Source organism: Chelonoidis abingdonii, chromosome 7 (assembly GCF_003597395.2).
Source record: "Chelonoidis abingdonii isolate Lonesome George chromosome 7, CheloAbing_2.0, whole genome shotgun sequence".
Lineage (NCBI taxonomy): Eukaryota > Metazoa > Chordata > Testudines > Testudinidae > Chelonoidis > Chelonoidis abingdonii.
Genome location: NC_133775.1, coordinates 10,674,809 through 10,694,737, shown reverse-complemented (window position 1 = coordinate 10,694,737; position 19,929 = coordinate 10,674,809). Strand labels below are relative to the sequence as shown.

Genomic DNA, 19,929 nt, shown 5'->3' with positions numbered 1-19,929 from the left:
TAGCTTCTGCCAGTGTAGAAAGCATATTTTCTTCCTTTGGACTAATTCATTCCAAATTGAAAAATCGTTTGAGACCTGAAAAAGCAGGAAAGCTTGTTTTTTCTTTTCCAGATTATGAACAAACAGGAAAATGAAGGTGAAGATGACTGAGTTAGCTGCAAAAGCCAATACTTTAAGTTTCTCATGTTGACCTGGCTGACATAGTCGATTTTTAATATTTGTTTTGTTTTTTAAATATTTCATTTAACTATTTTAGTTAAAAACAATTTTAACAAAAACAAATGTGATTTTAAAAACCTTGAATGTTTAACTAAATTTAAAAAATTCATATGCTTGTTTTGTTAAAATATTATGTTTGCTATTGAAGAAAAAAATCCAGAATACATAACTTTTGTTTTAGTTAAATAAAACAATTTAAATTTCTGTCCGGTGATGTTCTCCTAATACAGCATGGTAAGAAAATTCTCCAAATATTGATTAACCTGTTGAATTGGAGATAGTTCACCTCCCAGTGACTTCATAAATATCTGCTTCAATTACCTTTGGTAAATGAAATAACGAAACAATCATTCATTTTCTGATATAGCTGTAAAACTATTCTGAAAAGCTTTCAAAATAAATCACTGTAAAAATGTATAGTGTGTACCTTCTAAAAATAAAACCTACATCTATCTCTGAGTTGTGAAGAATATGTATTAAGGTGATAACAACCAACAAGAATGCACTTTTATGTAGAAATCCGTGATTAAATCGAGTCTTTCTGACTAGTGATTTAAATCAGATCCACCCTGGCGGCTTTGTGTACTCTGTTCATGACCATGGCAATCTCTGAAATGCTCTTCTTGCTCAAATTATTTCCTAGAATTGTTAAGATGCAAACTTTGGCGAAGGGAGGAGGGGAGAAAGAGAGTGAGGAATGGTTTCCTTTAATTTCTGGAATCTTTTTGAGTATGAGCTACAGAAAGGAATCAAGACTTTTCTCAAATTGTGTTCACAAAAATCTCAAATTTAGAAACAGCAGCTAACAGAGAAATTACCGGTAGCTTGAGTTTATTAAAATAGCCATAACACAGAGACAAATATTTATGGCTTTGTGTAAATCATATTGCATTCTCTGCATGCTAAATAGAAGCATGTTTGGCATTAATTCTTGTACTGTGTTTAACATAATCCCCTTACTTCCTGTTCCTATTTGGGATCATGACATCACACTATAATATTAGAGCAGCTCACTTCATGTTCTGTTTGTATACATACATGTGCATACACCCTCTATTCCCCTTCTTTCATGTGAGGCCTGGTTAGTAGCTGCAGAAACATTTGGGTAGTACTGTACCCCTCGGCAAAAGCATTTTTTGATGACACTGTGTCTGCACAGTTCATTCTGCAGTCACTGCCACTGAGAAAAATATCTTTAAAAGAGCACCACGCTGTTACATGAGGGTAAAGCTAGTTGTCCCACAGTGCCAGATGTATCCTGCAGTGTACGAAGGACTACCAATTTGTTCACATCTGATTCTAATAGATCAGATTTATTGTTTATAGTGATTGCTGCAGTAGCATTGTTTTCTCTGTCCAAATTTAGGACTCAGTTTTGTTCAGTAGGGTTGCTCATGTGCTTAAAATTAAGCATGTGCTTGAGTAATTTGCATAGGTCAGTGTGTTTAGCAAATTGCCAGATTGTACCTTTAAACTGGTGTTCATTGGTGGTAATTAAACTGGGGTATTTTTCATCAAACAGTTAATCTTCAGGACTGTGTTAGTGCAATTCTTATTCAAACTACAAATAAAATTGTACCAGGCTACTCTTAAAACACATTTTTCAGCACAGAGGCAAATTCTAAAACTACAATAAATACAATATTTTGGAACAGTTCAAATGCCCTCAGATTCTGAGAGACTTGAATTGTGCAGTTACATTCTGATTAAGTCCAGATATGTTTATCTTTTTAAAACTGCAGTATCCTTCTGAAGAAGACATGATTGAATGGGCTAAGAGGGAAAGTGAGAGAGAAGAAAAAGAGAGACTTGCAAGATTAAAACAACAAGAGCAAGAAGACTTGGAGCTGGCTATTGCACTCAGTAAATCTGAAATATCAGAAGCATGAAGATTAGAATAATCGTGTCTTATGTCAACTGTTTTTTCCCTTTTTCTGAATGCTTAACCTATTTAAAATGTTAATCAGAAGCTACCTATGAACAGGGAAGTACAAAAGCTATTAAATTCCTGCAAGTGTGATTGAATATTCACCTTTATATTTTTGTCCCATTCTGATTTGTAAGTTTCCTAAAGATCTTCATGAAGCTTATCAGACAACTAATAGAGTGCTGCTCCTTTGTGTATTCTCCTTGAGCTTTTAGCCTGTGCTATTTTTATTCTGTAAACCCAGGACACCAAAGTGTCTTCATGCAATACATAAAGATAAGGCAGACTTCATCACCTTAAAGAAACTGGTGGTCATTCTGGTGATACGTGAAAATATCTTCATGAACACTTCTAATTCTGTTAGACTGAAGTTCAGAGACAGGCAAATATTGTCTCAATCAAATTCCTTGGTGAAAGGGGCATAGTATTGAACATAAAGGTGAAATGCTTGCATTTCTATATTTTGTACCCATTGTGTACAGGGCTGAGTCATTTATAAAAAAAAAAAGTTAACAAACGTTTTAGCTTCTGTACAGATTGTGTGCTGTCTCATAAAGAAGCTAGAGCCCTTTACTATATATTACTGTATAAAAGGTGTGTGGACATTTCTGCTGAATTCCATCTTTAGTAGTTTTTAGATTGGAATAGTCCAGTCATTTTAGTATTTATTCTCTCCCAGAAGATATGTTTCAGGAAAGTAAAGCACATTTCCTACCTGTAAATAAATCAGTTTATAATGCAGGCAATGAGACTATGGTTTAAGTATAATCTGTCAGCAACTATGATTGAGTAGAAGGTGAACATGGCAATTACTCTGCCTCACTGACCCCTTCCCACCAGTTAGTTATGTGAAACCTTTTGTACTTTTTCAGAGCAGACGTTAGTAATGCTGGAACTGTCGAGTGCTTTATTTGATATGTATACATATGTATTTTCTTTTTAATGAAGGTTCTTCTGCTGGACTTAAACTTTAATTGATGATATTCAGTGTGCAAGTGGGAAAGATTGTGTATCTTATTGAAACCTTAATTGCTTTTTTGCATGGTCATGAGGTGGGCAGACAGATCACATATTCTGGATGACTTTTTGTTGTAACATAGAATAACTAAATAGATAATTCACAAGAATTGACTGTTGGTCAAAATGTCTCAAATTGCGGAACCCCACTGCTAATTGAGCCAATATATAACTAAACTGGCAATTTGACAAGTTTGAATTTGAAGTAGGATAGAGAAGAGAGTAGGATGCATAAAGGCATAGCTTAACTTTATACAACAGTCTTTTTCTCTCAATGTAATTTATTGAATGCCAACTGATAGTTGCACCTTATTAAAAAAAACTGATTTATAATTCTTTATGGTCACTGAGTCAAAGTAGGTTGATAAATTGTTAATGAAAGTAACTTATTGCCTGTTATGTAAATGTAATCCATTCTGCAGAATGTCAGATTCATTTAAGTCATTCCCAATGATGCTGCTTTCACTCTGTACACGTACAGCTGGACTGCAGCAGCATACAATCGATTTTCTTTCTTGCACTTTTTAATTTGGTGTATTTCTCCGTGAGACTAGAAGTGTCTCAAGACAAAAAATAACTTGCATGAACCAAGGGATGACTCATTAGCCACACTTTGGGTTTGTTTAAAGAGTTCCAGTTAGCTAGGGTTGCTGCTGCAAGAGCTTTTTGAAGAGGCCAGTTTTCATTCTTTCAGGAAAATGGGTAACTTGACTTGGACAACTTTTTTCTTTTGCACTGGGAAATGAGCATTTGAAACACCTGCTCAAAAAAGGTATCTTAAAGAAACCTCATGCAAGTATTAAATATCCCTAAGTTATCTATACAACCTTTGTAATAAGTGTACACTAATCTTGCATATATGTATGCTTAACTGGACTACACAGATTCTTATCTTTTGTTAAAAATGTATACTCAGTGGACCAATACAATATTATGTGTATATATTATATATATTCATCCTTTCCTGTGTGGAATTTAAAGTTTTGAGTCATCTGATGTTACATTTCATGTTACTGACTCTGACTACAGTACCTTTATTTGAAGATTACCAATAAACCACTGCTGTGAGCTAAATGGCATTACTTATGACGTTTAACTAGCCTTTTAAAACTTGGCCATATGGGGTTAGCCTCTATTTATAGACTTTTCTTTTGTTTAAAAATTCTAACAGTAGCCTGTAATTATGAAGAAATAAAGTTTAAATACATAAGTAAATTGTCTCTCTCTCTTCAAAATGGTGGCAATTAACAAAAGAATCCCATGTAAACCGAATATAAACTGTTCAGATCTATAGTGTAAAGCAAAGTGAAAATTTTGACCAAAGGTTCAAACTTAGGCATCTAAAATTAGTCTCCTAAATCTGTTTAGGCACCTAAATAGAAGCAACCTGGCATTTCAAAGCTGGAGAACACCTCCTATTGAGCTCCAGTCCAGGCTGAGATTGATCAGCACCTCAAAGTCTAGGCCACTTCTGTTTTTCTAAGGTGCTAACCAGTCCCAGCCACTGTGGAACTCAATAGGAGTTGCAGGTATTCAGCAGCTTAGAAGCAGCCTGATTTTCAATTTAGGTGTCTAAACATGGATTTTAAGTGACCAGGCTTGAACATTCACCTGCTAAATGTTATAACCTGTATCTGAGACGCACTGAAAATGGAATATATAGACTAGCAGAATCATAATCAGACTTCTGTTTTTAACCCAGTTCTGTTATTTTTTCCCCAGTTTTTATTTACTATCAAATAGTTAAAAGAATTTTTGAAACAGCTCCACTGATAACCCTTTTTGTTGGTGGCAGAACTCTGAAAATATGATTCTCTGGCCTCTGGGATGTTTACTTATAAAGTCACAAATGCCCTTGGACTAAAAAAATCTGAAAAGAGGATTTTGCTTTATCTGTTTGAATTGGATTCATGACAGTTTCCATCGTGGAAATGATCCGGAGTACCAGACAGTGAGCCAGGCTCAGCTAACGTGTCTAGGAAAGACCTTGCAAAAATGAGTTGCACCAAGGCTGAACATTTCTTTCTCGTTCTTAGTCTTCCAAAAACTAGAGACTAGGTGGTTTTCTACTGACAGCAATTTACTACAAAAATAGGTATTGCAAGTTGTATGTGGCTTTTAAGGTAAATGTGAAAATATCTTCCTTGACATAGAAAATGACAGTCTGCCCGAGTGCATCTCCTAATGATTTGACAAATAAACTGATGATAAATCTGGTGGCTCAATGGAGATGGCTAAGTGGAGAAAGAGGAAAAGGAAAAAAACTTGTCATCTTATTTGCATGAATCTGCAAACTGAGAATATTAAAACATACAAGGACCTTGGAGAATTTGTGTCATTGTTTTTAACTTTCATTAATATGGAGGAAGTCTCTAGTTTTCCATTCCTACTCTGTACTGTACTCAAAGTCAAGAAGAATCCACATTGCAGACATTCTTATCTTAAGCTCTCACTTAATCCAGCTCCATTTAGCTGTTGGAAAAAGCCCACAGCACACCAATCAAGAAAGCAGCTGTCTGGAGTAAGTTGCCCGTGCTTGTACTGTTCATTTAGAGATTTGCTCCAACCCTTTTGCTCCAATAGTGCTGGAGGTAGTTTTTAAAACTCCCCAACCAGAGATCAAAGTCCAAGACTATTTGCCCCCAAAGCTTAATAAATCTTAGGGCTGTCAGTACTGACTGATTTACTAACTGTATCAACAGACAACTAAATGTCTTGCCATCTACCTTTTATCAACTCCATAGAGGTCCACTCAAACCAGGCTGTTAGTTTTCTTCCTTTTATTCCTCCACATTTCTGAACTTCCACCTGGTGAGCAAGCTTTGCCTTCAGTGCTGCTATTCAGAAAATCCTACAGACTGTCTCTTTACGATAAATAGAACACCACTAAGATTTACTTAGCCCATTCTGTGGCTGTCTCTCCATAACCAGTCGGGAAAACTAGGTTCAAAATAACTTTATTTAATGTTGTCCACTCCACACCCAAAACATTGTGCTCGCTCGTGCGCGCTCTCTCTCTCTCTCTCTCTCTCCCCATATATGTGTAGAAATATACTAAAACCAAAGAAAGTGGCTAATCACCTTACCTGACTTGATACCATTGAGTTTTCAATGCCAAGCTCCTTCCTCCAAGGTTACTTGATAATATTTACTGGATTCAAATTAAAACACAGCATTTCTTTGACCTTGAGAGTCAAATTCTTATCCAATGCCTGGACAATCATTGGTCACTAGCCAGTTGAGTTTCAGACGCAATGCTCCTGTTTATAGAGAAGTTGCTTCAACATCAAGAGAACAGTGGTAATAGTGAGCTATTAATACCTAATTTTCCAAGATTAGGTGGTATTTTACTTAACTTCGATGCATGGGATCCCAAAATCAGCATAGGGAATGCTCACAATTCAGTGACTAGTGCTAAACGTTGACAAGCTAAGGGGAGTGAGAAAAATAGCAGTGTGCTTTGTAAAAGAATTAACTGGTTTGCAGTTCCTTCTCTTTGCAGAATTAAAAACTACTTTCGTAGTTGAAACTGTTTGCACCCATGACACCTTAGGTTATAGTCTTGATTGAAGGAACAATAATCCACACTCTGTAGAGTCAAGCACAGGAGTTTATTACGCACAGCACTGGCAGAGTGTCACTTTGCTTATTAGGCTCAGAGACACTGCAAAACAATTAGTTACAATAGATTATATATGGTGCTTGTTGGGTGGAAAGAAGTGACAGCGATGGGTTTTCCCAAACCCCTGGATAGGTTCTAACAGCAAGACAAGATAAGCACAATAAGCCGCTCCAGGTCAATGGGAGATGCTGGAAGCAGCGCAGGCCGAGGGACGTACTGACCAAACATGTGGACGCAGCAGGTAAACAAACTGGCCCGGCCCACCAGGGGCTTTCTCTACGCAAGTGGCATCCCAAGTTTGGGAAACACTGGTCTAAAAGATTATATAATGGTTCCGCCCATGGACCAAATTAACATATTGCTGACACACCGGTAATTATCCCCAAACTATCTCTGTTAAAGTATATAGGTTAAATCCTAATTTTGGGATCCAGGGGAATGAGGTAGCAGCTCTCTTCGTTGACCAACAGGTAGATTCCTAGAGATTTAAAGCAAAAAAGCAGTAATTAGTACTTAATTTCACAAGCTTACCCTTGCATTTCTGTGGACTAGGACTGGCATACATTTGTGAGGGGAGGGTGTCATAGTGTATGTCAATCATATTAGGCCTCTCCCCAAACTTTGTCTAGGATCTGAGGGGTATTGTATCACTATCCCCTCCCTGCATTAGGGAGTAACTGTGAGGCCTTTCTCAGCGCTTCATGTGTCTGTAACTCACAATAAGGACGCCCAATTACATTCAGAGTTATGCTGACTCCGCTCACTGACTTGAAACACACAAGGTTATCTGTTCTCTATTAGCCAACCCCCATAATCCAAGCCAAGGTCTGGACTCTGGGCCTATATTGAAAAGTTCTTAGCAGAAACTGTAGTTCAGATCTTACAGCCATAGTTAATGGATTCTGACTCTTCATGAGAGATCTCACAGACTAAAGAAAATCAGCCCTTATCAATATTCAGATAGAATTCCACTGTGACCTAACGTGTAACAGGCTGGTGATGGGGATGGCACCCTTCGCTTTGTTCAAGCATTGTGCTGTGGGAGTTACTTTCTCGTGGCTAAGGCATAAAACCAATGTCCACTGACCACTTGTGATGAAAAATTCCACAACAGTACAATGTTCCACAACAGTACAGTGACTCTACTTGTAGCCAAATTCCAGTTTGTATAATTGTACTGCCTCCTTAAGCAGGCGGTGTTTTAAAGTGCGTAGAGCAGAGGACTTAGATTATACAGTCAGTGACTCACTGACAATACCAAGTCACTTTAAATAACTCTTTCCATTTCCACAATTGTAAAATGGTGATAAAACCCACCATTTGTAAAGTGAGTCACTTTAAAGAAAAGTGCTAAAGTACCAGTTACTACTACACGCAATTTCCTTGTTTCCTTTGTACACATTCTTTTTTGAATTTTTGCCTATGCTGTTGTCTAGTGTTGCTGTACACAGTATGTTAAACAGCTGCAGCATTCCATCCTAGAAGTGGCTCCACTTCAATGGTGAATGAAATCATTCCTGTATACGCAGTTGGTAACGTGCTTGGGGGTAAACGATAATTTATGTATGTGGTGTAGTTTTATGCCTCCATATACTTATATATGCTGTTTAAATAGCCAGGCTTTTCCTATGGCCATGATTTCTTGTAGCAAATTCCTATCTCCATGTTAAATCTTGAACAATCTGAATAATGTATTTTCTAGTCTTCTTCATCAGAGATTTTAGGCAGTGACTGAAATATCAGACATCCTAATTCAGTACTCAGAATTTGAGCCTCAGCACTGAAACAGATACATATTTCAAAGTGCCAGTTTCATTACTAAAAAGTTTAAATCACACTCATGCCTAAGCGCACTGAACAATCTGACTAGAGGAAGGAAGCATGGACTCATTCACATGCTAGTTCCATGTCTCTTGTAACATGGGTAGAAGAGGAGAGCTTAAGTTTGTTTTCAGAGAGACAGTTGTAAGGGAGAAATAGGTGAATTTATAGAAGTGGATGAAGTAACAAATGAAGTGATTTGTCATCCATTTGAAACAATTATTTGAACCTAACTTAGCAAGCTTGCTTTTTTATGATGTTCCATAAAGTCAGTTGTATAAGTTACTAATAGACAAATGGGGTACCCATGAACCTAATTCTATAGTTTACCTTCTTAATGAGATAGCAGGCATACAGACAAGAGTTGTAATCCTCTGTAATTGTGAAACTCAAGTCTAAATGACAAAACAGTAATAACCAGAGCTGTCATTTAATAAATCACTAGTAGAACTAGACAATATCTTTCACCTTACCTGTTTCAAGACTGCAACTCCATTCTTTTGGTACAAGTCTTATTGGGTCTGGTCTACACTGGAGTTTAGCCAGCAGTGTAATGCACATGTGCAAACCACTAGTGTACATGTGATTTACACTTGTATAACAACTTATGCTAGTGTAAATTGTGAATTTTAGGGGTTTACAGCCATACAGCTACACTGCTGGCTAACTACTGAGGGTAGCCAATGCCCAAAACATTAGAACAGATTGGAGGTGTGTCATAAACAGATAGCTAAGGGTTAATGTTTCTTTCACCTGTAAAGGGTTAACAAAGGGAACCAAACACCTGACAAGAGGACCAATCAGGAAACTGGATTTTTCAAAGCTTAAGGGAGGGAATTTGTGGGTGTTTCTTGGTCTTGGGTCTTTGTCTGTTCTGTGCTCTCCTCAGTATGAGAAGGATTTTCCGAGTCCGTCTAATTTCTGTTTCCCAGTGTAAGTACATAGAAACGCGAATAGCGTTATTTTTTTTGTATTTACATTGTTGTGTTGCGGGATGTTTTTAAATGGATATCTTTTGAGATCCGGTGTTTTATATTTTTCTTTTTAAGTATTGACCCTGTGAATTGTCAACCTGATGTCAGTTTCTTGTCTTTTTTTTTCTTTTTTATATAACGCCTTTCTTTTTAAACTTTTGAGTTTTTCTTGGTTACGGTAGGATTGTGATGAGCAGAGGGGAATCTCTTTGTGTTGCGTTGCCTAGGTTTTTGAATCTGGTGCTCAGGGGAAGGGGGCTTGATTGCTCTCTGTTGCTTTCAAGGCGTTTAAGTTGCGTATTCTCAGGAAAACCAGGGAGGTGGGATGTGGGGTGAGCATAAGAGGCGACAGGGGAGAGGTGTTTTTTCCCTTTGGTGTAAGACTCAGGGCTTCTGAGTCTTGGGGTCCCCCAAAGAAGGTTTTGGGATACCAGAGAGGGAGCCAAGCCCTGGAAATCACTTGGCTGGTGGCAGCAATATCAGATCTAAGCTGGTAATTAAGCTTAGAGGGTTCATGCTAGCTTCTCAGTTTATGAACGCTAAGGTTCAAATCTGAGTAGGAAGCTATGACAAGGTGATAGTCAAAGCTGTCTAGTGAGGAGAAGAATGGAGTGGGGCTTCTTGAGACACTAAGACTCCTGGATTCCTTCCTGGTTCTACCAATGATTTGTTGTATGACCTTGGGCAAGTCATTTTTAATTTAATTATCTGTTAAACAATGACAATATTTCCCTATCTTCCAATAGTTTTGAGGCTTAATGTTTTTAATGTATTGTTTGTAGAACATCTTGCACAATGAGGCCTAACCTAACCTACTGCAATATACACATTGTATAATAAAGATTTTGAGATCCTCAGGGCACTGTGGAAGTGCAGAGTATTTTATTACTATTATCTGTCCTGGTTGGACATGTTTCCAGTGTGAATTGTGGTATTATTTGCATATGCCAAATAGTTTAATTTTTGAAATGTAACTACAGTCCCTGGGAAAAGAGCAAGTTTTTATCCAGAGTTACAGGAATTGTACCCCATTTCAATGTGAAATTAAAAAGATCAATTTTTAATTCAATATATATCATGGGCAGGAGAGGTTTTATACTGTTTGTTCTCCTCTATCTGTGTATACAGCCAGTATCACAACAAAAAGAATGCTAAAGTGCTATTTGGAAAAAAAATAACTTAAGATGCCTTAGGTTTAGAGTTGTCTGTCAGGAATGGTGGGTGAACTCCTGACCCTATTGAAATCTGTGGCAAAACTCCTGTTGACCTAAGTCAGGATTTCATCCAGTAGCCAGGGGTAGGGCTGCAAGGCACAGGCCCTCACCACTCACTTGGCAGACAACTTTTAGGGCTTCTTCAACAAGTCACGGTGACTGCTAGAATCTCTCTTCTTTTGGAGCGTTTTTATAAGTGAGCGCCATAAGTGGTTTCATTTTGCTGAAACTGCTAGTTTTTCCATTACATGGTTTATTCTTGCTTTTACTGTAGCAACAACAGAGTGTTTCTTCCTGATTTCCGTATCTTTAAACAATAAATGTAATGTAAATATTAAATACCATAAAGTGATTTAGCTTTCACTCTTCACTCTTTGTGCTATCATCCGAAGGTCTGAACATTTGTCTCTATCAACAGTGGCCTTTTCAATCTAGCCAATTCAATCTGGTGTTTCCAGTTTACAAGGGTAAAAAAATTCCTCCTTATGATTCACTTCTATGAAGATACTCATAGGAAATTAATTCATCTTAATTTATTAATACAAACAATTTTTATTCCATCAGCTGTGTTAAGTATTGTTGTGCAAAGGGAGTAGTCTTGTTGTTATCTTTACCCTTGATATCCCTTTTGTGTCATTGCTAAGTTAATGCTCTGGGGCAGAGAACATGTAGTATTTGTACTTTTGAGTTCTATAAAATAAATAACTCAAATCCTGGAGGTCCTACAAAATTTACACTTAAATGATGTCTATTTCTTCTTCTAGAAGACCCAGGCTCTTTACTAAGATGGAGTGAACAAAAGCTGCATTCACAAGTGTGCTTGAACTGAACGTAATTCCATTACAATGCATAAAGAACACTAGAAAGGTGGGATACTATGTGTCTAATGGCTTTGAATACTGTTTGTGGCTTTTTCTTTTTTGTTGGACGAAGAGTTGGTAAGTTCACTAACGCATATTAAATTAAAATGTATAAGGCAGAAATATCACAAAGAGAAGCTAACATTGATTTATTACCAATACATTTGATTATCCAGGAGTCAACACAAAAACTCTATCAGTATTAAATATGTATTCCAGTATAGTTTCTGCCTAGTTTAAAGAATTTACACACTGGGCTATTCATATCACACTGGGCTATTCATATCACCACCATAGCAGGCTGGTCTGAAAAGTTCCATGTATCTGCACAGCCTAATATACTGCAATATTCATCTGATCCCAAAAAAGTCAATACAGAAACATTTTCACAGCTCAGAAATTACCTTTGGAATAATTTTGCTGAACTGAAGTTGTAATACCAGTTTAAGAATAAGGGGATGATTATTCCAATTCTCACTTGGATTTTTTTTTTTGTGGGAGAGCAAAGAATCTTCTGAAGCCCTTTTGGAACCCTGGGATTCTCTATGCTTTCCCCTATTTTACAATTTCTACTCTTAGCAGCTGTAATGCAGGGTGTGTTGTGTGTGTAGCCAATGAGGACTAGATGGGGCTCTCTTGCAACCTGTTACCTTTTGCTTCTTAATGGTCAGGTGGGATATTGTCAGGATGAAACTGCTACTGTAGCAGTGCCTGAACCATTAGAGGGACACAATTTCCTCACTTATTCAGACTCTCACCTTTGTGGATTAGCCTGGATTTGTACTTATTCTTCAGCACTCTCCAGCATCCAACTTTATGTGGGTGATGTATTTTAAATAAATGAAAAGCACTTTAGATGTACCGTAGACGGAATGTACAGTCTTCCTCCAGAAGTGAATGTATAACAAGGAACTTCGGATGTGCAGGATTAGCTATGCAGACAGGGCCGGTGCAACCCATTAGGCGACCTAGGTGGTCACCGAGGGTGCTAGCATTTGGGGGGCAACATTTTGGGTCCTTCAATGGCGGCTGGATCTTCATCCGCCCAAGTCGTCAGCATATAGGCGGAGGGAGCGGGAGGTGCGGGGAGGGCCGCCTCCAGCAAGTAAAGGGGGCCATGGGCCTCGGGGAACTGCTCCTTGCCCCAGCTCACCTCTGCTCCGCCTCCTCCCCTGAGCACGCTGCCCCACTCTGCTTCTCTTCCTCCTAGGCTTGCAGCACCAAACAGCTGATTGGCGCCGCAAGCCTGGGAGGTGGGAGAAGTGGAGCAGCGATGGCATGCTGGGGGAGGAGGCAGAGCAGAGGTGAGCTGGGGCAGGGAGCTGCCACACAGCTCCCTGGGCCAGGGGAAGCTGCCACAGGGGGGCGCCTTAGGGCAGGGGGTGGCGGAGAGCTGCCACAGGGCTGGGAGGAAGGAGGACACAAGGTGGAAGTTTTGCCTAGGGCGTGAAATAGCCTTGCACCCGCCCTGTATGCAGAAAGAGATTTTCAAATGCACAAATATCTCCATTTTCATGACTATTAACCCTTCCTAGTTTTTAAATATTCAGTGTATTCTGAAAGGTATAGAGATAGTGAAAGCTTCAAAATTTGGATCTAGATTTCATACACTCTACAGTTCAGGGCTGTTTCTATGTGAGGTTTTGGCTTGGCCATTTACAAATATTACAATCCCTTTGCAAAATGTAGGTATTTGAACCCCGGAATTCAAAGGAGTGTTTTGGATTAATGAATTTGTTTTGGGCCTATCTCCAATAATCTTTACTGAAAAACAACCTGGGTTAAATTCAGACCTATGAATTTACCTAATTCTTTTGTGAACCCAGTTATCTTTTGTCTTCACAATATTCCCTGGCAACAAATTGACTGTGTGTTGTGTGAATAAGTACTTCTGCTTGTTTGTTTTAAACCTGCTGCCTATTAATTTCATCAGGTGACTCTTGGTTCTTGGGTCATGTGAAAGGGGAAATAACACTTCCTTACTAATTTTCTCCATACCATTCACGATTTGTGTTGCCCTTCTTTGTACTTTTCCCAATTCTAATATATCTTTTGTGAGATGGGGTGACCAGATCTGCACACAGTACTGTATAGTGTTTCATTTAGATGTTTTCTTTTAATGTTATGGACAATTCTGAATTTTAATTCCCTATCACAAATTACCCCCTACCTTACCCCCCCCCCCCAAGTCTAATTTTATTAAGTTTGGGTTGACAACTGCCTGTGGCATTCAGCACTAAATAGTTAATTTTGAAATTTTCTTACCTAAAACACCTGTAACAGAAATGGTATTTATATAAAATAGGAAACATGATTGTGAAACTTAACTATCTTCCCTTTCGTTTGGAAATAAGAAATATGTCTAGTTAAATGATCACAAACTGAAACCTTGCATGTGAACAGCTGTGGAAGAGCTGATGGGAGGGAAGTCTGGGTCCTGGTTTGAATGTGTCAGTAGGTCCATCTATCACTGTTAATATCTGACAATAGATTTTTAAAAATGGGTCTTCAGGCCTGTCAGTTCGGGTCTCTAACCTTTCACATACAGTTTTTAAACACACACACCTCATGAAATCTCTCAGGCCCTCCTTCTGCTACTGCTGTTACCTCCACTTTCCTACTTGTAAAGTAAGAGGGAGAAATGATGTCCATGGAGGTGCAAGGAGCAGAACCTTACTCTTCTGCCATATTTTATTTAATGGACCTGAACTTTGAATGTGGAAGGGATAATGGGACGGAGGGAATTAAACCGCGACCGACGCCAGAGACCTAAAGTCTAGCAAAGTTTGATTTGGGATTATGAATTTGGCAGCAGCCTGCACATAACTCGTGCACGTGAATGCCGCCCTGTGCACCATTGTGTTGTTACAATCCGCTGGGCTCCCTCGTCACAATTCCCTGGCGCCGGGAACAGTCGGGTCAGCGCTCTGCCCTGGCGGGGTCCCCCGGGGCCAGCCCTGCGCCCCGCTTGGGCTCTTGGCCCGGCTGCAAAGCGGTGCACTGCGCGCACCTTCCCGGCACGCGGGCGCCACGAACCCGGGCCCTGTTAAGACCCAGCGATGCGAACTGCCGGAGCTGGGAGCTGGAGCCGCCGCTAACCTGTAGGCGCGGCCGCTCCGGAGCCAGCGGCCCTGCCCAGGGGAGAGCCCGACCTGAGGCCGCCGCCTGCTTTGGCTGGGTCCCACCATGGGACGGGACGGCCGCTGCATCGGCCCGAGCCTGGCGCACAGCTGGAGTCCGGGCAGCCGGCCCCTCCCGCGGCGTCCATGGACTTCCGAGCCGCCCGCAGATCCGGCAGCAGGAAAAGCGACCTCACGTCTGCGCCAAGCAGGGGCCCGCTGCCCTCGGGTGCCGGGGGCGCGCGGCTGGGCCCAGGGGCCTGGCCCCATAGGGTGACCAGACAGCAGGTGTGAAAAATGAGGACAGAGTGTGGGGGGTAATAGGAGCCTGTTTAAGAAAAAGCCCCAAATATCAGGAGCGTCCCTATAAAATCAGGAGATCTGGTCACCTTATGGCCACAGGTGTCACCTGGCGTCATTGCCTTGTGTCTCAGAAGGCAAAGCTCGTGGGGTGGGGTGGGGTGGGGTGGGGTGGGGGAATGGGGACTCCTTGCTGGGCTTGTGCTAGAAGAATGCAAGAGTCACCGTCTCCAGCCTGTGTGCAGTAGGTAGCCCATACATTCAGCCCCAGTCCATGGAAACACCTAGTGCTGCTTCTGGGGAGAAGAATACTAGGTTGTCCTAAACGTTTTAAAGCATTTTTCAGTCCTGTTTTGAAAACCATTGTAATGACGTTCTGGCTTGATGGCACCTGCTAGCCATTCCAGTTTTCTCAGGCACTCCTTTGTAAAGGAAACTTGTGCCATGTAATGATTTAATTTTGAAAGTAGGTTATGGTATCTTAATGTTGGGTGAAATGGAGACTGTGTGTTTGCTGGATGAACAATCCTTAGCTAGACCCAATTGATGATGTATTCTTATATTTTGACAAATAGTTCCTGCTTCCTCAAAGAAGACAGATTTGAGATTAGATGTGTTTTCTGCTCTTGAGCTGGCCTGAGATGCCATTTATTTAAATAATAATAAAAACTCGGTGAGATGAGGAGTCCCTGTTTTGCTAGCAAGGAAATCAAGCTCATGTGATCTTTCAGTTGTTTTAACTCAGTTTATGAACTCTGATGCCTTTTGAGCAGTGTGATCTAATTATTACAACAGGGACATGGGAGTCAGATCCCGGGTTTTATTTCCAACCGGCATACTGATTTATGTGAAACTTTGAGCAAGTTCTTCACTCTCCCAGTGTGTTAAAGGTGCTAGCCATATCAGCACAAAGTATTCATCATTTGCTCCTTTTTGTTTTGCTCTAATGGGGTTGTTCTACTTAGGTCATTCAAATAAAGGACTTACTTAGCCCCTGGTCCTATAACAGTTAAATGTAAATTGAACTTGACTCATGTGAATAGTAGAATTGAAGTTTGTGGTACTACTTACATGTGTAACTGTTTGCAGGATCCAGGCCTTATTTTTAAGCTTTTGTTTGAGAAGATTCATGTCATACCTTAGTAGTGTAACATTGTCACTTACAGTTGCACAGTTCAATATTTTATCTTATTTCAAAAAAAGTACATTTAGTGTTGCAGGAGGTAAGACTCAGCCCTCTCACATGCACATTGCTAAAACTGATAAACTTCTAGTATGTGTGTGGAGGGGAGGGGGTACTTTGGTTAACAAGTGAATCTGTGTTTAAATAATTAGGTAGGATCTGGAATCTTATGTGCTCCAGTATAAAAGTTAGCGTATCTTCTTTACTTCTGAGAATAGACTCCCCACCTACTATGAAGATTCTTGAAATAAACAGTTTGTTACATTGACTTTGATTGTATAACAAACTTAAAGCTATTGTTCTTCAGCAGACAAGGAAGACATTTACTGATAAAAGATCAGTCTGGGGTACATTATAGCCTAGAATCTGATTATTTTATAAAGTGGTTTCAAAGTGCATCTACAGAGTTGATCAATTTTTTACCTCTTTCCACACTTGAGTAATTTGCACTGGGCATAGTGGGATTTATATGTGCAAATTGAGTCGAGAATAACTTCAATACAAGATTTAAATTGATCTAGAAAAACCATGACAGAAAGTGTTTCCTGGGCTTTAGAGCATAAGTCTTAAAGGCTCTCAGTCTGCTGTGGAGCTTCCATTAATGTTGGTTAGAGTTGTTGGTGAGGACCAAGGGAAGTGGTATGTGGCACTTAGAGCAGTGAAGCAACTGAGTGATTGGCAAATTTACACTTCCTATAGAACCATTGTGAGAAGCTAAAAATGCAGGATGTTTTAATGTCTTTATAACAGCCTTGCACAATTCTACTGACATATTCTCCTTGGACAAGAATTTTTCTGACAGGCTACTACATTTTTTTTTCTTCCCATTCTTAAGGGTAGGTGAGTATATTTTTATGTCTGGGCTAATACATTTTCATTATAGTATTGCAAGGCTGTTACATAATGAAGATTGATTAATGTGGTAGTGGCTCAGTGTGGTTATGACCACACTACACAGGCATTTGTTGGAGAATAAGTTTTGGGCACAAGAAGGAATGTTCAGAAGCATCAGGTGATTTTTGTTTAAAATTTTGAGAGACAAGGAAGGATGTGCCAGAAATCACACTGACTTACCTGCTGATGCTTTCAGTACATCCAGTATACTCAATTCTTGTTTCTGTCCTGTAGCTACTGGACCTAACTTTCATACTCTGATCCAGGGGTCGGCAACCTTTCAGAAGTGCTGTGCTGAGTCTTCATTTATTCACTCTCATATAAGGTTTTGTGTGCTAGTAATACATTTTAATGTTTTTAGAAGGTCTCTTTCTATAAATCTATAATATATAACTAAATTATTGTTGTATATAAAGTAAATAAGGTTTTTAAAATGTTTAAGAAGCTTCATTTAAAATTAAATTAAAATGCAGAGCCCCCCGGACTGGTGGCCAGGACCTGGGCAGTGTGAGTGCCACTGAAAATCAGCTCGTTTGCCATAGGTTGCCTACCTGTGCTCTGATCTAACATATTTTGCAAGGTACTTTTAAGTACCCTGGATATCTGGATTTTCATACTGTAAATCACTGAAAATTACATAATGTATTATGTCTCAGTTGAGGGCAATTGCACATTTATTCACCCTCTGGAGTCTAGGAAGGACACCCAATTTTAGGGGTTTTTGCTCCCCATCTGATACCAGTAGCATGTCAGCAAGAGAGAGATGAAAGGAAGTTCAGGTCCTCTACTTAGCAGGGAAAGGGGCTAATTAATAATAACAGACTACATAAGAAGGCTGAGGTTTTTAATGCCTATTTTGTTTCAGTTTTCACTGTAAAGGATAATTGTGAGCAGATACTTAACACAATTAATATTAACAACAAGGGGGAAGGTACACAAGCCCACAAAGGGAAAGAACAGGTTAAAGAATATTTAGTTGATAGATGTAATCAAATCAGCGGGGCCTGATAAATTTCATCTTAGGGTACTTTAGGAACTAACTGAAGCAATCTCAGAAACATTCACAATTATCTTTGAGAACTCTTGGAGCACAGGTAAGGTCCCAGAGGACTGCAGAAGTCCAAACATAGTACCCGTCTTTAAAAAGGGAAACAAAGAGGACCCGGGGAACTGTAGACCAGTCAGTCTAATTTTGATACCGGGAAGTATTCTGGAACAAATTATTAAATTATCAAATTGTAAGTGCCTAAAGGATAATAGGGTTATAAATGGGCCCTACCAAATTCACGGTCCATTTTGGTCAATTTCACGGTCATAAGATTTAAAAAATTGTAACTGTCATGATTTCAGCTTTTTAAATCTGAAACTTCACAGTGTTGTGAATGTAGGGGTCCTGACCCAAAAAGGAGTTGTGAGGGGGGTGCAGTGCTGCTACTCTTACTTCTGTGTTGCTGCTGGTGGCGGCACTGCCTTCAGATCTGGGCAGCTGGAGAATGGCAGCTGCTGGCTGGAATCCCAGCTCTGAAGGCAGAGTGGCTGCCAGCGGGAGTGCAGAAGTAAGGCTGTCATGGTATGGTATTGCCACCCTTACTTGTGCGCGGCTGCCTGCAGAGCTGGGCTCTCAGTCAGCAGCCTAGCTTTGAAGGCAGCAGTGCAAAAGTAAAGGTGGCAGAAGTATGGCATTACCACCCTTACTTCTGGGCTTCTGCTGGTGAGGTGCTGTCTTCAGAGCTGGGTGCCTGACCAACAGCCGCCGTTCTCCGGCCACCCAGTTCTGAAGGCAGGACAGGAGTAAGGGTGGCAATATCACAACCCCCTAAAATAACCTTGCGACCTCTCCTGCAGCTCTTTTGGGTCAGGACCCCAGTTTGAGAAATGCTGGTCTCCCCATGAAATTGGTATAGTTCAGGGTAAAAGCACACAAAAGAGCAGATTTCTGGTGGGGAGACCAGACTTCAGAGTCTGTGGTGTATTTTTCATGACTGTGAATTTGGTAGGGCCCTAGTTATAAGGAATTGCCAGCATGGATTTCTTAAGAACAAACTGTACCAAACCAACCTATCTTCCTCCTTTGACAGAGTTACTGGCCTTGGGGATAGAAGGAAAACTGTAGATGTGCTAAATCTAGATTTTAATAAGGCTTTTGACACAGCCCTATATGACATTCTCATAAGCACGCTAGGGAAATGTGGTCTAGATTCAATTACCATAAGGTGGGTGTACAACTAGTTGAAAATCCATACTCAAAGAGTAGTGATCAATGGTTCACTGTCAAAATATCTAGAGAGGTCCCACGGAGATTTGTCTAGGGTCTGATACTACTCAATATTTTCATTAATGACTTGGATAATGGACTGGAGAGTATGCTTATACATTTTCAGATGACACAAAGATGGGAAGGGTTGCAAGCACTTTTAAGAACAGGGTTAGAATTCAAAACAAACTTGATAAATTGGAGAATTGGTCTGAATGAAATTCAGTAAAGGCAAGTGCAAAGTACTACATTTAGGAAGCAAAAATCAAATGCACAGCTACAAAATGGAGAATAGTTGGGTAGAGGGTAGTATTCTGAAAAGGAGCTGGAGGTTGTAGCAGATCACAAATTGAATCAGTCAGCACAGTGATGCAGTTGTGAGAAAGGTTTATGTCATTCTGGGGTGTATTACACAGGTAGTAGATGTGCCCTCTTACTCAGCACTGGTGAGGCCTTAGCTGGAGTACTGTATCCAGTTCTGGGGGCCACACTTTAGGAAAGATGTGAACAAACTGGAGTGAGTCC

The 19,929-nt window shown here is 39.9% G+C and overlaps 2 protein-coding genes across 8 annotated transcripts in view; both read left to right on the top strand.

Annotated features, from left to right (window-relative positions):
* EPS15 (epidermal growth factor receptor pathway substrate 15) overlaps window positions 1–3,740 on the top strand; it is a 104,430-nt gene extending 100,690 nt beyond the window's left edge. For 4 of the 7 annotated variants that reach the window (XM_075067594.1, XM_075067596.1, XM_075067598.1 and 1 more), the window contains one exon: window positions 1,962–3,740. In XM_075067594.1, the coding sequence (XP_074923695.1) occupies window positions 1,962–2,108 (147 nt within the window). In that variant the 3' untranslated portion in view covers window positions 2,109–3,740. Of the gene's footprint in view, window positions 1–111 lie in introns of all 7 variants that reach the window. The other 3 variants (XM_075067597.1, XM_075067595.1, XM_075067600.1) reach the window with 2 other exon arrangements.
* An 11,165-nt stretch (window positions 3,741–14,905) lies between these two features.
* Window positions 14,906–19,929, top strand: part of TTC39A (tetratricopeptide repeat domain 39A) — an 80,495-nt gene continuing 75,471 nt past the window's right edge. The window contains exon 1 of the mRNA XM_032767336.1: window positions 14,906–14,970. Within this exon, the coding sequence (XP_032623227.1) occupies window positions 14,921–14,970 (50 nt within the window). The 5' untranslated portion in view covers window positions 14,906–14,920. The remainder of the gene's footprint in view (window positions 14,971–19,929) is intronic.